The sequence below is a fragment of the Neurospora hispaniola genome, assembly GCF_033458365.1.
Source record: "Neurospora hispaniola strain FGSC 10403 chromosome Unknown B0T23scaffold_5, whole genome shotgun sequence".
Taxonomy (NCBI): Eukaryota; Fungi; Ascomycota; class Sordariomycetes; order Sordariales; family Sordariaceae; genus Neurospora; species Neurospora hispaniola.
The window spans coordinates 2,678,434-2,698,967 of record NW_026944410.1 but is presented as its reverse complement, the minus strand read 5'-3'; the positions used below and the strand labels follow the sequence as shown (position 1 = coordinate 2,698,967).

General features: G+C 49.4%; 6 protein-coding genes across 6 annotated transcripts; 3 read left to right on the top strand and 3 right to left on the bottom strand.

Moving 5' to 3' along the window:
- Window positions 1–1,352: 1,352 nt before the first annotated feature.
- B0T23DRAFT_396912 (FAD/NAD(P)-binding domain-containing protein) lies at window positions 1,353–3,131 on the top strand (the record flags this gene model as incomplete). The annotated part of the gene is made up of 3 exons (XM_062838266.1): window positions 1,353–1,584; window positions 1,683–2,097; window positions 2,159–3,131. The coding sequence occupies 3 exons, from the start codon at window positions 1,353–1,355 to the stop codon at window positions 3,129–3,131; spliced, it is 1,620 nt and encodes a 539-aa protein (XP_062692010.1).
- Window positions 3,132–3,346: 215 nt separating this feature from the next.
- B0T23DRAFT_170893 (uncharacterized protein) lies at window positions 3,347–5,911 on the bottom strand. The gene is made up of 5 exons (XM_062832909.1): window positions 5,743–5,911; window positions 5,187–5,597; window positions 5,072–5,126; window positions 4,783–5,012; window positions 3,347–4,697 (listed from the first exon to the last, which is right to left on the bottom strand). Exons 1-5 carry the CDS (start codon window positions 5,771–5,773, stop codon window positions 3,562–3,564), a joined length of 1,863 nt encoding a protein of 620 aa, XP_062692009.1. The 5' UTR covers window positions 5,774–5,911; the 3' UTR covers window positions 3,347–3,561.
- Window positions 5,912–7,220: 1,309 nt separating this feature from the next.
- On the bottom strand, window positions 7,221–10,288 carry B0T23DRAFT_319748 (proton Atpase; the record flags this gene model as incomplete). Its single annotated transcript, XM_062835140.1, has 5 exons — window positions 7,221–7,267; window positions 7,335–9,529; window positions 9,595–9,728; window positions 9,843–10,049; window positions 10,109–10,288. 5 exons carry the CDS (start codon window positions 10,286–10,288, stop codon window positions 7,221–7,223), a joined length of 2,763 nt encoding a protein of 920 aa, XP_062692008.1.
- Window positions 10,289–10,921: 633 nt separating this feature from the next.
- B0T23DRAFT_443927 (uncharacterized protein) lies at window positions 10,922–12,331 on the bottom strand (the record flags this gene model as incomplete). Its single annotated transcript, XM_062840881.1, has 4 exons — window positions 10,922–11,674; window positions 11,724–11,820; window positions 11,890–12,241; window positions 12,273–12,331. 4 exons carry the CDS (start codon window positions 12,329–12,331, stop codon window positions 11,406–11,408), a joined length of 777 nt encoding a protein of 258 aa, XP_062692007.1. The 3' UTR covers window positions 10,922–11,405.
- A 1,463-nt stretch (window positions 12,332–13,794) lies between these two features.
- On the top strand, window positions 13,795–14,721 carry B0T23DRAFT_405611 (uncharacterized protein; the record flags this gene model as incomplete). Its single annotated transcript, XM_062839028.1, has 5 exons — window positions 13,795–13,831; window positions 14,075–14,195; window positions 14,232–14,285; window positions 14,325–14,512; window positions 14,585–14,721. The coding sequence occupies 5 exons, from the start codon at window positions 13,795–13,797 to the stop codon at window positions 14,719–14,721; spliced, it is 537 nt and encodes a 178-aa protein (XP_062692006.1).
- Window positions 14,715–15,821, top strand: B0T23DRAFT_170807 (uncharacterized protein). The gene has a single exon (XM_062832908.1). The coding sequence runs from the start codon at window positions 15,081–15,083 to the stop codon at window positions 15,657–15,659; it is 579 nt and encodes a 192-aa protein (XP_062692005.1). The 5' UTR covers window positions 14,715–15,080; the 3' UTR covers window positions 15,660–15,821.
- The last annotated feature ends 4,713 nt before the right edge of the window (window positions 15,822–20,534 follow it).

Here is a 20,534-nt window from a genome sequence, read left to right as displayed (position 1 = left end):
CTTTCAAAGAAAAAGGGGAAAGTAAGCGGCCGCCGATAGTCTTGCGACGGTTCCATGCGTTCGTCTTAGGGGCCGCATCTGGCAGGTGATACCGTGCGCCTGGTATCGTCGGGGACGAGAAACATGTCTTTCCCTTCCCGTCCATTCAAATCTCCAGCCTCAGCAGCGGCGTCGCCCCAAACCTGGGGGCCGTGACGGAAGCCATCGGTTGACCGATGCAAAACATCCGAACTTCCTGTCTGTTGTTCCTGCCTGGATGGCGGTGGAGGGTCCGACTAGACTCAAGGTTCAGCTCAGCCGATGGTCGCTCCTTCCTACTTTCAAGGTTTCGTAGCACAGGCAGACGCGAGAGCACCGCACCTTCACTGCCAGAACGGCAGGAGATGCCTTCAATCTTAGCAGCGACCACCGTCCTCTTCATTTCCCTTTGCCCTTGTGAAGGAAACGAACCATGAAGCAAGCGCTTACCTAGGCATCGCATGGTCTTTCCGTCACCATTACCCAGCGTCTCGACAAGACAACAAACGAAACCTTGGACGCCGGGCCAAGTGGAATCCGTTGCCCACGCTTGAAGCGGTTTTTTCAATCGGGTATCAAATCCAATGCCCTTTCTCAACTCCCCGCGTTACACGTGTGGTCATATGAGGAAGTGATCAATGGAGAAGATGGGTGGACAAGAGGAGCTGCCGGACGAGCCTATGTAAGTGCTATTCTCTATCAATTCATCGTTTGCGCCATCGGATTCTCCTTTCAAGATTGCCTATGTTGCACCAGCCACACCCTCGTCTTGTCTCGACCACTGCAAGTGCAGGGCGGATTTCCGGATCACTTATCTTCCCTTTGTTGTCGTCCTGCTGGCCAGTCCACCAACTTTCTGGGGGTGGCAGCCAATCGCTATCGGACCCGGACAAGCCCGCTACGTACGACAGCGATGCATGTGTAGCACCTCTGCTGCCCAAGCCAGAGAGGCACTGCAGTCTTGATCCTCTGTTCTACCTTATGCCACGGCTCCAGGGGCTTCCAGGCCCAATGGGCACGGCGACCAAGTGGTCCCAACAGGCTGACCTGTTTCGGCTGCATTGACCGGCATCAGCCATCCAGCCAGCCAGCCCTGTTGTCATTGGAATGATACAGGCTTTGATCTCCGTCGGCTGGTGTAGGGCCGCCATCTCATCATACAGCTGTGCATCACCTTTATATGGCTGGCTGGCTGCCCCATTGCTCGTCAACATGCAGTCCAGGCCACGTTGCTTCGAGAAGCATTGCCGTTCGACATCGTCAAGTCCAGCGGGGCCGCTACCACCGCTCTTCTCTCCTTACACCACACAGCTTCTCACGGACCTTATTTGCCCATGGCGATGACTGTCGAGGCTAACCGCTACCCTAGGAAGAAGGTCGCCATCGTCGGCAGCGGTGTTACGGGAATCGGTGCTCTATGGGCCTTGAACAGAAGCCCTCATGATGTCCACCTTTTTGAGGCTTCCGATCGGCTCGGAGGACATACCAACACGGTGGAATTCCAAAATGGAAAGCATAGCACCCAGGTTGATACTGGCTTCATTGTCATGAACAAAGCCACATACCGTACGTCCCTCTTCCCCAGTCCCACCTACGCATCGGTACCTTGCAGTAGTCTACATCGGCTGCTTGTGTGGGTGCACATGCTAACGTCACCCCTATAGCCAACTTCCTCAACTTCCTCAACTGTATAGGCATTGAGCCCGTCAAGACGGAGATGACCTTTTCGGTCTCTAGAGACTACGGAAAGTTTGAGTGGGCTAGATCCTCACTAAACTCCTTATTTGCTCAGCGTAGCAATATCTTCTCCCCACGAATGTGGCGCATCATATTCGATATCATCCGCTTCAACCAGCATGCCCTCGATGTGTTGAGAGTAGACCTTGAGGACACTACCCGGACAAGAAGCCAGCATGCCGCCATCCACCCTGAGGAGACAATTGGTGAATACCTGGACCGTGAGGGCTACTCAGATGCCTTCCGAGACGACTACTTGATTCCTATGACCGCGGCTGTGTGGAGTACCAGCCCCGACAAGTGCTCTCTCGAGTTCCCTGCCGTAACTCTGATCAGATTTCTGTGCGTATGACCTTGACCATATCTCTTGTCATTGTGTTCAAGTATGCTGACCCCTTTGCAGATGGAACCATCATCTTCTGTCTACAGTTGCCGCCCGCCCAGACTGGCTTACGATACCCACAGGCTCCAAAGGATACATAGACACAGTCATGAACGGTTTCCCGTCCAACCATCTGCACCTGAAATCTGAAGTCACAAGGGTCTCTAATGAACCTGATGGCCGTGTTCGTTTGCACATCAAGGGGGGTCGCTCTGAGGTCTTTGATCATGTTATTCTTGCCACTCACGGTGACCAAGCCTACTCTATCATCCGGGACTCAGCCACCGACGAAGAGCGAGATATCCTGCGCAACTTCAGGACTTCGGATAACGTTGCGGTGTTGCATTCTGATACCTCACTCATGCCGCAGGTTCCGAGGGCCTGGAGTAGCTGGAATTATCTGACGCGGTCATCTCCCGTTACTGGCAGGAACATCGATCAGGTATCGCTGACTTACAATATGAACATATTGCAGCACATTCCTCGGGACCAGTATGGCGATGTTTTGGTGACCCTGAACCCCCTGCATCAGCCAGACCCTTCGACGGTTCAAGGAACCTACATATATGCGCACCCGCTCTACACCCCCGCCGCAATCAAAGCTCAAGAGCGGCTCGACTACATTCAGAACACCCGAGGTATCAGTTACGCAGGCGCCTGGACAAAATATGGGTTCCATGAAGATGGGTTTAGCAGTGGCATTCGGGTTGCCATGGAACACTTGGGAGGACGGATCCCGTTTGAGTTCAAGGATTCGACATATAGTCGTGGCAGAAAGCCGGAGCTGGGATTCCTTGACTGGCTGTTAAGAGTCTGCATCTGGTTGATCCAGGTTCTCTTCATCAGCGTGTTGGATAAGTTCAGCGCGCAAGGTGCAGCAAGCCGCCGACTGGCCTCACATGTTAACAGCAAGGTGAACGGCTCGGTCATTGCTGCTCAGAGGGTTTCGGGACACATGAATGGCGGCTATGGATACAGCAAGAAGCACATCTAATGGATGGGGTATATTTGACAATAATGGATTAATGGGTAGTTCTTGCAGGCAAGTCTCTGATGGGAAAGGAAGCCATCGTAGGTTCACAGAAGAAAATGTAGTTACATGAAGGACCTGGAAGAGCTCTATGGGTGTTATGGAACCCACTTTAAATTGACTAATGGGGAGGACTGGTTTCGATAACGTTCTGTTTCATGCAACGCCCAGGACATGCACGCCGTGTGTCATAACCCTTCACACGAAGAAGAAGAAGAAGAAAAAAAAAAAAAAAAAAAAGAAGGAAACGCCGATATGCCACTTATATACCGACTCTATCCGTGCCCAGTTTTTTAAAGGAATATACTTTACTTTCGTGACCGCCCGTAACAAACGAGTCGTAATTGATCGATCGCAGATAACCTTCCTCGCCAAGTCTCACTTCGCAATGTCCTCAAAACTCCTCTTCACAGCCATACCCTTCCTCCACCCTCGCCGTCCTATTCTTGTTCCTCCTCCCCTTACTAGTTTCCACCCCAAACGAGTATTTTTTAATCCTCGGCCCCTCGCCCACAAACAAACTCGGATGCCGATCCCCTGGTAACGTCTGGAACATTAGACTCTTGATCACGTTTCCCCTGCTAAAAGCATCATTTGGTCCTGCATCTACGTCATCATCATCATCATCATCATCCTGGTCCAGGTAACCATTACCGAATCCCGAAGCAAAGCCAATCCTATCGATAGTCTTGCTCGGCACGCGCGAGCCATCAAGCAAAGAGTATAATCCCACTGTGCCGTCGTCGTGAGCCGCGGCTGCGAGGTTGTATGCCGTGTAGTGCGGGGCGGAGAGCACGTCGAAGCCGATGTGGATGTTTTCGGCGTTGCGATAGGAGGGGAAGGTGAGAATCGGGGTGGTGGGCGTGGACACGGTTAGGGGGTTGAAGGGGGGTGGTTCTCTGGTTCTAGTTTTGGGTCGGTGTTGTTGTGGTCTTTGACTGTGGTAGGGTTTTCTGTTTCTGCTGCTGCTGCTGCTGCCAGGAGCTGCCAATCGCGAGGGTTGCCAGTCCATGACTGTATCAATGCTAGCAGTACCGTCACCGCCATCACTGATGGTGCTGCCCTTTTCGGTCTTACACCACCGAATATCATAGAGACGCATGGCGCTCATCGGACCCGCCACCAACACCCCATGACTCCCAACGGAGCGGACGTGCGCCGCGCTACTGGGGTGCTTAATCCAGCCCCATTCCTCATCGGGCACACGCATATCCAGCACGCAGACGCGGCCGGTGCGTCCGCCGACGAGGATCACTTCGGCTGGGTTGACTGTCAAAAAATCGAGGCTGAGGACTTCACCGTGCTTGGCCATGGGTGGGGGGGAGTCATGGTTGGCCTTGAAGGAGGAGGAAGGTGGTGGAGGCTTGGTGAGCCAGCTTAGGCGGGAGTCGTTGGTGAGTTGCAAGAGGCCGACGTCACCGCCAGCGATGCAGGTGAGGCGGGAGCAGGAGGGTGCTGGGCAGGAGGTATTGATGACACCGTATTTGGTGCCCTTGGGGGTAGGCGCGGAAATTTTGATTAGGTTGGGGGCTGCTCGAGGGGATCAGTCAACCGCTGGGTCTGATTATTGACTGGCGTTTTTTTCGGGCAAAAAGGGGGTATGTGTGAGACTTACAGTTGCCTAGCTGCCACGTCGGCCGCTCCTCTTCTTCTATGGGAGGTTCGGATTGGCTTGGAGAGAACCAAGCGATGGAGGGAGTGCGCGTCGGCATCCTAGATGTGAGAAACATCCTGCCGGATGGCTCATGGAATCTGAGTGAAGAGAGCTGAGGGATGGTAATAGTTTCCGGCATTGGCATAAAGTCAGTCCGTCTGTATCTGACATTTGCGTACGCAAAGTTGACCCTAATATCGAGCCAAAGATCAGAATCTATCCAAGAGTCAACGTAATTGGAACGACTTACTCATCAGCACCATCCCTCGGGATGTACGAGCTCGTCAAGGAGTCGTCGTCAACCGCTGCTCTGATCGTCAGTATATCGGTTCAAACCAACCTCGTAGAAAGAGAAAGACACCCACCTGCATAAGTAACCCCCAACCCTGTCCTCGAGTCCGAACCTCCCACCCACAAGTGAGAAATGGTTCCAATCATGATCCCGTTCTGAATCAGGTCTGGCCAAAGATCGACCTTTCCCTTGTCAGTTAACCCCCTGGCCCATGACTTTATCACCGTATCGTCATCTCCGCCATTGTGAACCACCGGCCTATACTGGGTTGTCTCTCTTTCCAGGAACCCTCCCAGAAAAGGGTCTTCCAGGATCTTTGCTCGCTTTAGTTTTCGAGGGAACGCAAGCAGCCTCTTTTCCTTCTCCTCTTCTACACGCTTCTTCTCCTCGAGCAGACGACGCCGCTTTACATCGTTAGATGTGTAGCGTGTCGTTGGCGCCGTTTTGTTGTCTTCTATCTTGAAGTACTTGCCCTTTTCGGGATCTAGAAAAGTGTTAGTAAGTCGTACGAGTTTATACGGTCAAAGAGGTAGCTCGATCCCCGATTATAGATAGTTTTGCTCATTTCGGGTTGGATATCACACAATAGAGCAATCATGTGGGAGGGAAAGATTATTTCCCATACGTACCAAAATAGAACCCTGGAAGGTCTACCGGCATCTTTGGAGTCTTGCTGCTGCCGCTGCCAAATCGGAAGATAGCAATACCGCGCTCTCACCAAGAGGGGACAAAAAGTCCTTACACGTATCACGAATGACAGATACTGCCCCGAAACCACGACGGCAATAACCTCTCGTTCGTCTCCAGGAGGTCGTCTCCGCTGGTTTCTCCTTTGTCCCCCCCTAGGTCCTCGCAGCCCACAAACCAGAAATAACCGTGCCAAGTACAAGGCAAATGATTCGGTTCTTCACGCAATCCACGTGACAGAGCCGAAGCTATGTCGCTCAAAGCTCAACAAAGCTGCCTTAGAAGCCTGCGCTTCGAAGACCGCTGCCAAGTTTGCTTGCTAGGTAGGAGCGATGTTGTTCTCAGTCGACAGCCCGTCGTAGCCAAAGCGTTTGTGCAAAGCCTCGGCTCAAGATGCTTGGCCCTCTGCCTTCCCGAAATGCTTCTTTCGCCTGCTTCTTCCGCTCGTGTATTGCAGCCAATGCACGATGGCTTGTTCCTTCTGATACAATCAGGTCACCGCTATGTGTGACACAAATGGAAGTGACGACCGATCCTCTATGCTGCTGAGTTGCCACTATCGATCCAACCCGTGCTGGCAAGCCAAAAGTAAGTGTAAAAGGCGGTCTCGATAAATGATCATCGGGGACAATGTGCAGTTGCTCCCGTGATAGGTGTTGCGTGTGTTAACTGCACTGTAAGCTTGAAAGTAGAGTTACAAAACACGGCAAGTATCTATGGATGTAGTCAGTGACTGTTGAAATTATTCGTCTGGGATGCCGTGATTGCGTCTGAGCGCGTTTTTCGCAATCGAGGACTTACCTGGGAGCGTGTTGTGGTGTATAAAGATCTGATGTTTGGACGCACAAAGGTTGACCGAGTGGGTAATAGCGCCAGATGCCAGATGCCAGTCAGAAGTTGAGGGAAGAGAAATAGTTATGTCATTTGCGTTGGTGGCCAGAGGCAGCTCCATGTTAGCGTGGTGTTCAGACTTTTTGGAGTCAGTCAGGCCCACTTTGCCAGGTCACGGGTAGGTACCTGCATTTGGTCACCACCATCCAACTCGTGGGAAACAACATGAGGGACTGCATGATCCAAAATCTCCATTGTGCATTCATGTTTGCAGCCTGAAGTCAACCCAAGTGTCCAAAACTTGACACGCTCAACATGGCAGCTTTCACAGGAACTTGTTAGGTTATTAGATTTTACAGTTTTAGTATTAGTATCTAAGAAATGTAATGGGTACGTATACCCCTAAGAAGTTGTGGACACAAATTCCAGAAAGAAAAGCCTGGCGGCAAACTCCCAGCCCTAATCTAAAATCTTCAATGGCTGAGATGCCACCAAGGGGTATACCAAGGGGGGTCATATGGAGTTATCATCCCGTCATTTCAATCAGGCAACCTTCATGAACATTGCACCCGGAAAATCATTATATCGCTTATTGCGACTTCTCATGCTGAGTAGAGACACGCTGGAGAGAGACAACTGTGAGGGAAGTATTGTTAGCTATTGGTCAAGGCGTAAACGTTGGGAGGAAGTCAATGTAACTTACCAAAGTCCTCAAGCGAGCGCTGCTTCTGGTTGCCCTTAGGGGACTTGCCGTGCATAAGGTTATCGAAGCCAACGCTGTCCTGGAGGATGTAGTAGACACCGCCCATGATGCAGAAGATACCGAAGGAGAAGATCCAGATACGGACAACGGCGACGATGGAGGTGTCGGAGTGCTCGAACCAACCCCAGATGGTGAAGCAGGTGGCAAGGATATCAACGAGGAAGATAGCACCGCTGAGCTGCCACGAGGGGATAGAGGACCAGAAGGGACCGTTGGCACGAGTGATGAAGATGAGCCAGTTCTCAGTGAGGGAGATCTGGAGGAAGAGGACCTCGTCCATGTTACCGAAGTTCTGGACGATACCGCCGTTCTCACCCTGAGCGTACATGGTGGTGACAGTGATCCAGGTACCGACGGCAAGAACGACACCGAGGAGGACGGACATACCCCAGAGCTTGGGAAGGTTCCACTTGACGGGGGTCTGCGAGTAGGGGGCGTTGTCGTAGGCAATGGCAAGGGTGGCAACATCGGCGAAAATGGCGATGAAGACAACAAGCTCAATGTTGAGGGAACGGTTGAGAATGGCGATCCAGAGACCGAGGAAGATCTCCAAGTGGATAGACAGAGCGATACGGTAGACAACGTAGGCGTACATGCGGTGGAAAATCTGGCGAGAAGTCTTGAGGGCATCAATGATGGCACCGAGACCAGGGGCAAGGAAGACGATATCGGCAGCGGAGCGGGCAGCATCGGAGGAACCCTCGACAGCAATACCAGTATCGGCCTTTTTGAGCGAGGGAGCATCGTTGACACCGTCACCAGTCATGGCAACAAGGTAGCCACGCTGCTGAAGAATCTCGACGACGTTGTACTTGTGCTGGGGGAAGACCTCGGCGAAACCATCGGCAGCCTCAACGAAGTCGTAGACCTCAGAGCCGGGCATGTCACCACCACCACCAAGACCGAGGCGCTCAGCGTTGTAGATGTTGGTACCGAGACCGAGCTGGCGAGAAGTCTCGCGAGCAATACCGACGGCATCACCAGTGAGCATCTTGATGGAGAGACCGAGAGTCTTGGCCTCGCAGACAGTCTTGTAGGTATCGTGACGGGGAGGGTCCATGCAGGGCATAATACCGAGAATCTCCCAAGAGCCCTCGCCACGCTTGCGGGCAACACCAAGAGAACGGAAACCACGGGTAGCGAACTCAGCAACCTTGTTCTTGTAGGCCTGGTCAACCTCCTCGGGAATGGGGTGGTCCTCCTCGACAGTCTTCAAAACGAAAAGAGGGGCACCCTTGACGCAAGTGATGCGCTCACCCTGGGGAGACTCGACAACGGCGACGACCTTCTTGGAGACGGGGTCGAAGGGGTGGAACTGAAGAACCTTGTACTTGGAGAGAACAGACTTGGCGCGGGGGTAGTACTTAAGGGACTTGAGGAAAGCCTTGTCGATGGCATCAATACCCTTCTTCTTGCGGGAAGCGGCCAAGCAGGCAGTAAGCATGAGATCCTCGGGGTCAACACCAGCGACGGTGTAGGGGTCGTGGAGGGAGAGCTTGTTCTTGGTGAGGGTACCAGTCTTGTCAGAGCAAAGAATCTCGACACCAGCAAGGGACTCGATAGCGGAGAGCTTCTGGACGATGGCCTTCTTCTTGGCGAGGTAGGCGGCACCGACAGCCATGGTGGTGGTGACGACAGCGGGAAGACCGACGGGGACACCGATGATGGTGATGGCAAGGGTGAACTCGAGGATCTGGACGATGGGGTTGGAACGGTAGAACGAGGAAACCCAGACGATGAGGAGAGTGAAGATGACGAGGATGAGGAGAATGGTACCGATACCGTTCAAGACCTCAGTGAAGTGACCAGAGCCACCGCTAGCAGCGTTGACGAGGGCAGCGGCACGACCGACGAAGGTGTTGTCACCGGTGGCGGTGATGACCACGAAAGCCTCACCACGCTTGACAGCGGAGGAAGCGAAGACCTGGTCACCCTTGTGCTTGTCGACAGCAAGAGACTCGCCGGTAAGAGCAGACTGATCAACCTGGAGGAAAGCATCATCGGTGACGATGCGACCATCAGCGGGGATAATGGTACCCTCCTCAACCTGGAGGATATCACCGGGAACGACCTCGGGGGCCTCAATCTCCTTGAGAGTACCATCACGGAGAACAACAGCCTTGAGAGCAAGAGTCCTGAAAAGGCAAATGGGTTAGCGCAATGCTCAATGGCGTTGTATGGCAGCTCGTTGGCAACCTACTTCTTCAACTCGTCGACGATAGAACCAGCCTGGAATTCCTGAACGAAACCAACAACGGCGTTGAGAAGCAACAGACCGCAGATGACACCGAAATCAACCCAGTCTTCGAGACCAGCAGCAAGGACGGCAGCGCCCTGTAGTCAAACTAGTCAGCATCGATGCGGTAGAGTCGCGCGGGGTGACGTCTCGTTTCGTTTCAACAGCCGCAGGGATAGTGGAGTGAATCTTGACATGTGATGGCAACGTACCTCCATGACGAACTGAATGGGACCGACGAAGAAACCGAGGAACTTGAGGAAATGGTTCTCCTTCTCCTCCTTCATCTGGTTGAGACCGTACTTGCGACGGCGCTGGACAACCTCCTCGGATGTAAGACCGACACGGGTGTCAGTCTGGAGCATGTCCTCGGGGACGACACGGCCGCCACCAGGAGTGGCCTCCTCTTCTTCCTCCTCCTATTCATGGGGGTCAGTATGCTGGGCGTTACTGAATGGGTATGCAATAGGTCACTTACAGCATCGTGTCCATCATGGGACTCGAGATCCTCAATGAGGGCATCGATGTCCTCATCCTCATCGTCCTCAACCTTGGGCTTGGGCTGGTAAGCGGCAGCCTCCGCCGCCTTCTCGTCGAACTTTCCGCTCTCGATGTTGGTCGACAGCGCAGGAGCGCCGCTGGCCGAGTGGTCCGCCATTGGCGTTGTGGTTTGCAGATCAAAGCTCTGCTAGGCGTATATTAAGGTACTGTAGAAACGAAGACGATGTTAGGATTAGATCTCGAGATGAGCAGAGTCTGATAATTGGATGGGGGGGAAGAAGTTGATGTAGTGGTGGTGTATAAGTAGGAGTGGAGTGTATGGTAGGCAAAGCTTGAAGATCATAGGAACAGGTCCACAGGGCAAAGCAGCTCGCGTTCGGAAGTGGGGTGGTGTTGGTGAATGGAGCAGATTGGTGGGAGGACAGAGTTGCGGGCATATGTAGACTTCGAGCAGACCGCAAAAGGTGAACGGACCTAGTAGGGTTTTCGGGCACGCGGCGGTAGGGTTTTGTTTTGATGACCTAATAGGTGGTGAGGTATGTGGCGTAGTCGTTGGAAGATGGTGAAATCGTCCAAACGAAGCGAAGTAGACCGAGGGATAAGGGTCGGGAAAAAAGTATTAGGAGTTGGGGGGGGAGATTCACGACGAAGGGAGGGATTAAAAAAGCCTTCGAGCGTGAGGAAAAGAAGAGGAGGTGCGAATCGAGGGAGCGGGCGAGAAAGGTATTTCAATCTTTCCGGCCGGTGACCGAGCGATGAGCGACCTTTCCGGCCAAAGATGGAAGCCAACCTTCTTTGGCATGCACGCCAAAGTGTGGGATTCGCCAGCTACGATCGAGTGGGCTGCAGGCCCCGGCACTGTATCGTACTGTACCCGGTACCTTGTCGTCCTTGTTGGTGCTGGTGCCCTGGCGAGCGCCCTGTCCGCCCACCAATGCAGTCACCTTCCAGTTCACCCTTCAATGCACCCACAGAGTCCACTTTCCAGACGGGCACCCCATCGAGCGGAACAGAGCGTGGAGACTGCGCTAGCACCAGGTACCGCGTACCTGCTTGCTAGTTCGACCGCTGGGACTACGGAACCACAACCGTGCACGTCCCTCCCTGGTCCTTCACTTTTCTGCCCAGAGCACGGCTCGCAAGAAACGACTTGTGCCATGGGATGACGGCCACCGACGGGCTCTGCGGCCCACGTAGGGTTCAACTTTTCGACAGCGATGGTGGGTCCGCGACCGCCGAAACCAAAGGGTCATGGTCAATGGGATCAATGGGCATTACGTTGACGGGTCGCTGATTGCTAGCAAGCAACGAGTTGGTCGGCCCTTGAATGAACCAGGAGCCCAGAGGAGCCGCCGTTCCGTTCGTAGAAAGAGAAGAGTGTTCGAATTGGATTCGACTTGAGCCCGCCTCCACACGATGTCACCGTGTGCGCCTGTGTACAGACTGTTCTCGCTATCCGTTCTTTGCCTACCTTTTTGGTGGGTCGGCCTCAGGTCGGCCTCTTTGGTCCTCCAATTGACACGGTACAACTGCCCAGCGCGGGCTAAGCTGGCGAGGCGGACAAGCACTACCTTCCAGCGCACCGCACTAACTACAACCACGGCACGCCCCAAAGAGCAGACCGCGATTGAATGTGATTGCCTTTCCTTCCGAGAAGTCCAACCTCACAAGCATTGGCTGATACCCTTGCTATAAGCAGGGGTTAGCAGAAAAGCGGGTCCCCAAGAGTGCAGGTCGCAATGAGTTACCGCAGGATACCTCGATCGTCCAGTGCGTCCAGGTACCTTCACCCCACCGTCCGCCTTTGCCCTCTGGGCGCTCACCACCACAAGCCGCAATTGAGTCCGTACTGAGATACCTGTCCGTGCCTCTCCACCTGAGTACCCTGTCAGCCAAAAGCCTGCGGGATTTTCTGGCTGCCCACCTCCACACCGGCCTGCGCAGCTTCTTATTGGCTCGCGCTTCCTGAATGACGACGAGGAATTCAGAAATCAGAAGGGATTTACAGTTTTTCCCACACAAAAGGCCCGGCGCGCGAGTGCCAGAGCGGCCTAGGGGCGTCGCCAGAGCCCCAGGGCCGCCGCAGTCGACCAGCACTCCCAACCTCACACTCAGCAGCGAATCCGCCGGCCACCACAGACTCACAAACGGCGAGCATGTCTCCAGAACACTTGGCGGTCAGCCGGCCCAGAGTTGCCATTGCACCAGGCAGTTTGGCGGTCACTCGGTATGGATAATCACGACTCCATAATTCATGCTATCTACCTCTCGGCCGCGCCAGTCGGTATGGCTTCGAACGGCCTCGTCTGGCCCAGGCATCGGCTGCCTTCCTTCCCCTATGCGCTGCATTTGCTTTTTATGAGATGGAATTGTGTGTTCATGTATCGCTATGCAGGCTGGCCAGGGGGAAGTCCAGAGTCGTGAAGCTCCACGCCAATTCCTTGGCGACAGAGCACTAAGATCAGACTACACACTACATCCTCGACAGTCTCAAGCTCTCGATTTCATAGGCGCGAACAAGCTTTGGCCCTCGCTGTCCGTCATGAACCGGAAGCTGGGGTACACCCATGCCGTGCAAATGCTTCGCTTTAACTGGCCAGTTAGTGGTGGCCAGCCCGCCAAGGGCCCAAAAGAGCCCTTATCGTTGCCGTGAGAGCTCTATCCCTGCCGGCAACGACGAGAAGGGGAACCTAGTGTAAACGAATCGACGAATGCCTGCCAGAAACAAACAGCTGGAGGCTTGGCTCGCCCATCCCAACCGCTGGAAACGGTGGAACGGTGTGGCCGTCTGCACTTTGCAGCACATGGCCAGTCTTCTCCGCGGGCAGTCCGTCACGATCATTGCTGTCGGCCTCGCCTGTCTCGTCTTCCATTGAGAAGTCACCGTCGTTCGCGACATGCTGCATGGCATACACTGACCCGTAGGCAACGGTCGAGCCCGTGCCTACCCGTCGGTCTGTTTTGGTTTCCGTGTAACACTGCCATGGCAAATTAGACGGGAACGGGGAGTCTAGGGTCTTGGATTCAACCAGACAGGTCTAAGACGTTGCGTTACGGTGTTTTTGCCGGCTCGGTCTGATGAGATCGGACTTCCGTCTGATCGGTATCTGGGACATAACAAGTCACGGTGAAGCTGTTTCCCATGCTGACGTCGAATTGGGTGCAGTGTACACTACGGCACTGGTTTGCACCCTAGAATGCAATATGCCTAGGTATATCCAACCAACATGTACACTAAAGCTACTGGTCATAGATGAGTATTCGTCAACGATACTAGGGATCACTAAATGTTATAGCTAGACGGATATTCGGGCAATACAGGTTTCATGTCGAGCTGGTCAATTTCCCTCAACTCATTCTTTCCGAAGTCTGGCCGCGGCCGAGGCTGGATTAAGGTTGTCTGTCCCCTCAGTACCGGGACGGGAGCTGCACGTTGTCAAGTAACACGGTATATCAAGACTCGCCATATGGAAACAGCAATGAAACAATCAGTATAGCAACACACGATTGCCCCTCCATGCAAAGAGTCATGTTTGCCTTGTCCTTTGTAGGGAACCGAGGCTGGTTGTCAGTGGTGATCTGATATTACCCTCACCAGGCAGGCAGTCCCTCATCACGAACGGGGGGAAATGGATCTACGTCATTGTATTCAGGCCCCCAATGATGAGCAATGCGAATCAAGCCAACAAGGGAATGAAACGTTATCACTTTCCTCAATCTGAGCAAAAGGTGAAAACCGACGACTGACACTCCACAATATCAAGCCGCCGACGTTCCCGAACCCTATCAAATGTAAGAAATTTCTTTCTTCTATTTTTCATGTCCAATCGACCGCGGGAGTTCCCTCGCGCTACCATGCAACGTGCGCCCCATATTGCCGTACAAAGCACATTGTGAGGTTCGTCGCAGAGGCGATATTCCTTGTTGAAAAACTGAAGAAAAGAAAAGTCGGAAAACTCCACACAAGGGATTACCCTGAACTTTCATCGGCAAGCAGTGGTTCAGTTGATGGCTTGCAAAGCCGATGGAGGCACCGCTTGCTGCTCTGTCGCCAGCGAACCATCGTTTTTAGTGTAGCGCCCTTCCGACCTCTATGGCAGGGTAGCACTGGTCCCCCTGCCCTGTCACGGCAGCCTCTCACGGGTTTTCAAGAGGTGTCGCAACCGGCGGGTGTTGAACTGCAAATCGGACAGCAATCTCCCAACCTTGAGTGTTGAAGGACCGAAGAGGAGCACCTTGTTGACAAGACCAGGAACCGCGGCGTGTGCCATGGGGAAGATCGCCGCCTCCGCGTCTTGGGGAGATTACAGCCCATTCGGCAGCGATCGCGACCGGCTTCACTCTTCAAAGAACTTTTGCATCTCAATGCCCAGAAACAATGGTTTTAGCCCGTGTTCTGCCCAGGCCGACTTGGCACCTTGAACTAGATTGCTCGCTGAGCACACGGTTCTAGGCCCAATTGGCTGTTTTGGCTTCTGCGCACATTTTACGTGCACAATATTGCCTCCTACGCGGAAAAGGACGCAAGCCTGGCGTGTCCAAGCTGTTCATGGTGTTGTTGTCTCCTACACCACCGCGATACGAAAATGACGAGGCGGCCCAGCCGACCGGGTGTTGAGAAACTACACACACTGTCGAGTTTCGATTGACCGGAAAACGGCTGGCGACTTGGCAAGAGACAACATGGTGGTCAGCTACCTGCCCCCCAGAACGGGAACAACACGCCTAGCGTAAAGCCCGTCAGCCGTGTGCCAGTGCCAGTGCCAGTGCCAGTACTACCGGTCTGCCAGCAGGCCAGTGCCGAGGTGTTGGTGCTGGTCGCCTCCATCCAAGACACCAAAGCCGAGCCCAAAAGGACAAGGCGAGAATGTAACCATCCACACATACACCGCAAAATCCCCCAAAACCTAAAACTATCGCAGTTCGCTCGGTTGTTCTCCGGCCTCAAGATGGATATACCGATGGATACGGTTATGGATTGCGTGCGGATGGAGAAAACGAGGGTGAGAAAATCGTGGAAGCGCGGGAAAGGGCTGGTCCATGATTCACGGGTCAGGTCACGGCGTGCTGGGAACCGATCGACCAGTGTGCCGGTCTCGTCAATGAGGCATCGTCCACTTGTCGTCGCTGTTGCCGTTGTCATCGCAGGGTGCACACCACCTGATCACCACGGGCGCCGTCGTCTCAAAGAGAGAGCCAAGCTGCCCTGGCTGCATGGAACAAAAAGCGGTCTGGAGGCGGTTTTTCTAGAAGGTTTGGAATATGCACGCCCTTATGCAACCGTATTTTGGTGGGATGGAGCATCGGATGCCCCCACAGGCAACACCAACGGATGGCAGTCGCCAAGTGGCGCGCAAGTAGAAGGAAGCCATGTTCTGACCAATAAGGAGCGTCAAGATATGGAGAGCCTCAAGGGCTGCAAGAACAACGGGCACGAAGGTGGGAACGAGATATGTACCGCACATGCACATGCTAGCAAGGGAAGGTGCGTGCATTCTGCAACTTCTTCCGAATCTGTGGGGATTTGACATCAATTAACTGGAAATCACTTCTTTCTGATCTCACGACTTGCTTCGAGTGCTTCTCCGGGCACAATTTGTACATGACAGCCGAGGTAGCATGGCAAAAGGCAGATTACGTATCGTGGGTACCGGCCATGAAACATGTACAATCTTCCAGGAACCGTTATAACCCGGCGATTATTCCCGTCACGAGCGAAGAAGCAGCAAAAGGTTAAAAAGAGATGACAGCCGAGACAAGAGAGGCTGGCTTGCGACCAATCGAGGGCCAGTAAGCGAATGTGGGCGAGTGTGGGTGAGAAGTTGGGGGATTTCCGCTTTCTTTGGGGTTGATGGGGTCTAGCGGCTTCCTTCACCGTTTTACGCTTTTACCCGTACGAGCATTGAATGGTCGGTTGGTACGCCTCTGCATGGCTAAAATGCTAGCCCGGTACGTTGCCGCTACAAGAAACGGTGGCCAAATAGGGAACGAAGCTGGATGTTTCTTGTGTGAAGATTAAGGTTTTTTGCCACCCACAAAATTATGCTAGCAAGTTACATCCATGCAAAGGTGTACGCCGTAGTTGTTGTGGATGACAGACTGGACATCGAAACAAAATTGCGGACGAAGAGCACTCGAAGGAAGCACACAGCGCTTGAGTTGATGACACCGGAACAGGCACGGCACTGACTGTCGGTGCTCACGTGGATAATTCTCGGGTGAGCCGTTACCGAACGGACAGGGAATCCTCGCTCGGTCGGCACCAATGTTCGCGATTGTGCCATATTCCCGCGGGGGCGGTCGTGGCCATCCGAGACCGGGGCTGCGATTCAACCGCCACGCTAAATTGCCCAATGGCCACGCCGCTTGGCCTGGATCTCGGAGGAGCATGAACACCTCATCACCGACATTTTACGGCGCCGCCGAACTCATCATCAGCGATACCACCTTGTTATTTCCATGGCTTCATGTCCGGCGACGGCAGTGACGCAACGGCAGCCTCACCGTCAGGGGCCGGCGACGGCGGTTCGACGACGGATGCTGCCAAGCTCTCCCGCCCACCACCCGGACGGCGGCGGCGCTAGGAGACGACTCCGAACCTTGTGGGAAAACTCAGGAACAGAAAATTGTCTCCTGCTTGTCTCCATGGCTCTCCGTTCCTCTCCAGTTCTTGGCCCTTGAGTAGCCGCGCCAAGGCGCTTCCAGCGGAGAAGGCCTCTTGTGAGATTACCAACGAAATCAAGCAGTTGAATGTGGTTGATTGAGTGTGTGCTATGGAGAGAGAGGGAGACTGGCAGAGTCTGGAAGGCTAGATATGGTGCGGTCTGGGCAGGGCATAGAGTGGGGACTGGGTTATGCCTAGTGAATGCCGCTGTGCCTAGTGAATGCCAGGGACCCACCAACATACCCCTATAGACTAGAAGATTATTAAAGAGAGTTTAAACCTCTATATACTATTTATATTGTAATATTTTTTATAGTATTGATTAAGCCTAGGGAACCTTTTTTTAAACTATACCGATTAATTTAACGAATTTAGCGTGTTTATCCGGTTTTAATGGCTTTATTAGACTGTTAGCTAGTATTTCGTTACCTGGCAAGTATTCGATTGTAAATACCTTTTTATTTACCTTTTAAATTAACTATTTATACCGTATGTCGATATATCTATTTCTAGCGGGTAAATTGGGGTTGAGAATCCGGTCTTTAGTATTGCTACTATCTATATAAAGAATTTTATTAATTTTATAAAAACCTAAATTCACGTTTAGATTATCAAGTATATTGTTTACTTAATCGAGAGCCTTAACCGTAGGTACTAGATTAGTAAATTCTACCTTTATTATACTAATTATAACAAAATCCTAGTATTTAGATTTCTATAGGACGGGGCTGTAGGTAAAGAATACGATGTAACTAACTATACTCTTCCTTAAAGGGATGTCGTTAGTAAAGGAGGCGTTTATATACGCGTAGAAGGATGGGGCTATTAACGGCGAGAGTATACTTCCTAATTTGATACCTAAATTAAGGTACTTGGATAGATATCGCTATAAATATTTTATAATAACGAAGTAACGGTTAGTAGGTTTTTTAATACCTTCTAAGAGCTTATTGATAATAAAGGTAATATTTGGCCGGGTACTTATTAATATTTAATTTAATGAATTAATCTTCTTAGAATAAGATTTAGCTTCGTCCGGGGATACGTTGTTACTCCTATAGATTTTATAATCCGGTGGCTATAGTATTTTAATACTATAGAGTTTAATTTTGCTATTATTAAATTTAGTAATAATTAATTTAGTATATTATTATTAGGATATAAAGACCGTACGAGTTTGGCGGTCCTTTACAATGTTATAACCTAGAAATGTGCGAATTTGTCCTAACTCTTTAAATTTAAAATAGTTGGCTAGTTAATTTTTGATTTAATTAATAATAGTTACGGTCGGAGCGGTAATAAGGAGGTCGTTAACGTATAGAACTAGTAATGCGCTTAGCGCTTTATTAGTAAGCAGGCAAGAGTCTGTTAATATTAGTAGAAATCCTACTTCTTTAAGTATTAGTACTAAAGTATTAAACTAGTAAAGTAGGGAACGTTTAAGACTATAGAGTGCTTTAATAAATTAGTATACTACGTCTTTTTTACTATAGCCGGATATAGCCTTCTCAAGTGCTATTGGCTATTCAATATAATATTAGGTATTATTAAGGATAGAGGTATTTAAAAAAGTAATATCGAAATCGAATTAATAGCACTCGTAATCGTTTATAACTATAATTGCTAAGAATAATCTAATATTAACCGAATATACTACCGTTATATATATTTCTTATACCGCCCAATTGCCTTATTCAAAATTACTATAAATTATCCATCTAGCTCTAACTTTTTAATCTTTAGTATTAATATCGTACTTCTCGTTATATACCTATTTTCTAGGTAGAACTTCTATATTTAGAAATCTAGGGACTAAGGTATAGATTCCTCTATCTTCGAATATTTTAATTTACTTTTTTATTACTAATAATTAATATAATTTAAAGTTACTCTACTTACGTATAATTCGATAATTCTTAGGGATAAAATGTTAAATTTTGCTGGTAGTAATAGTTACTATATTGTAATCGATTTTAACGGTAATAAAGTAGTAGATGGGTATATGTTTAATTAAACGTCCCTCTACTATACTATAGAAGTTGTTAGGTAAGTTTATTAAATTTTAAATAATATTACTATTACTATTTTTTACCTATTAAATATTATATTTGAAATCTATTAGCTTAATTGTAGTACAACGAAGTTTACTTTTATTTATTTTTATATTTAATAATTATATATTAAACTTAGAGGGTTAGCTTCTTTATCCTAATTATATTTATATAGATTATTAATTTATAGAGTTTGGCGGAATTATTATAGGGTCCGAATTTAAGATCGGAGGGTTTAAATTCAAAGTTGGGGGTTCCGAATTCGGGTTCGGAAGGTCCGAATTCGAGGTTTGTTTCTCTAAATTTATTTTTAATTAAAGTTGTAGCTTACTAACTCGCAATACTAGCAACGGGCTATATTATTATATATAAGCGGGGTTCGGTATACCTATTAGTGGTAATCGAATTACTAAAGTTAATTGTTGAAGATTATTAGGTAGCGGGGTACTTGGAGTAATATAAATAGTTAGTTCGTTAGAATCGTATCGGTCGTATTAATTGTAAAGTATAGGGTCTTTTTTATTAAGATTCTTAAAATTAAAAAGGTTGTTATTATACTCAATAGTTTTTCTAATTAGCGAATTTATTAATTAACGTTATAATGGATTTAATAACGATTATACTAGCGATAAGTGCGCTAGTAAGGTTTTTGGAGCCGGAGTTAGCGATAGGGTCGGTGTTAGTAACGGTAATATTAGTAGTACCGTATTGATTAGAATATTTAGGGGAGCTATTGTAGTTGTTAGAATAGTCGAATTGATTAGAGTGGTTATAATAGCCGTTACGGTTAAGGGTACTAGGGTAACCTCTAGCGATAGTAGTAATATAATCGTTGTCTCCTATATTTTAACTTCCTATTTTAATAATTTGGTCGCTTATTAGATTAATTCTACTACTTTCTACGAATATAATTGTAGAATTATATTATTAATTTTAACCTAGATTTAGTAATTACTATTTACTACCTTATTAATTTCATTAACTATTTAGTTTAAAAAGATAATATAATATTTAATAATATTACTGTTATTATTACGGATTGGATCCTTGTAGTTAACCGGGTCTTCTTTAAGGAAGGTTACTACGTTTATTCTAATAATCTCGCTAATATAGGGATTCCAGATAAATATAATACGACTATAAATATTGTTAAAACCGATAAAATAACCCTTCTGAATTCTAGTGCGAAATTTATTGCTTTGTAGTCGCTTTTCTAATTTAATAAAGTAGTAGGCTGTATAAAAGTAAAATTTTAAATATTTGAAATATAACTTCTTAATTTTATTTAGGAAGTTGGCTATATTAATGAGTAATTCCTATAGGCTTTTGCTATTATAAGTTTTTAAAAGTAGAAGGTTAAATACTCTAATAATGTAGTCTATTATAAATAGCTATAAATACTCTAGGATATTAAAGTCTATTATTAAAGCTCTAGTATATTGTATAATAATAGTACCGGCTCTCTCGATCTTTCTTTATATTTATAGGGTATAGGGTATTAATTTTAGTAACTCTACGCCTTCTGTGCGTGCTTAGTCGATTATTTTATTTTATTAAAATTCTTTAATATTAAAGTTAAATTCTAAGTTACTATTAAAGTTAAATACCCTAATCTTAAGACCGCTTTAAAGTTTAACCTATTTCTTAAACTCTTTAATCTATACGAAGGCATCGCCCTTATTAACTAT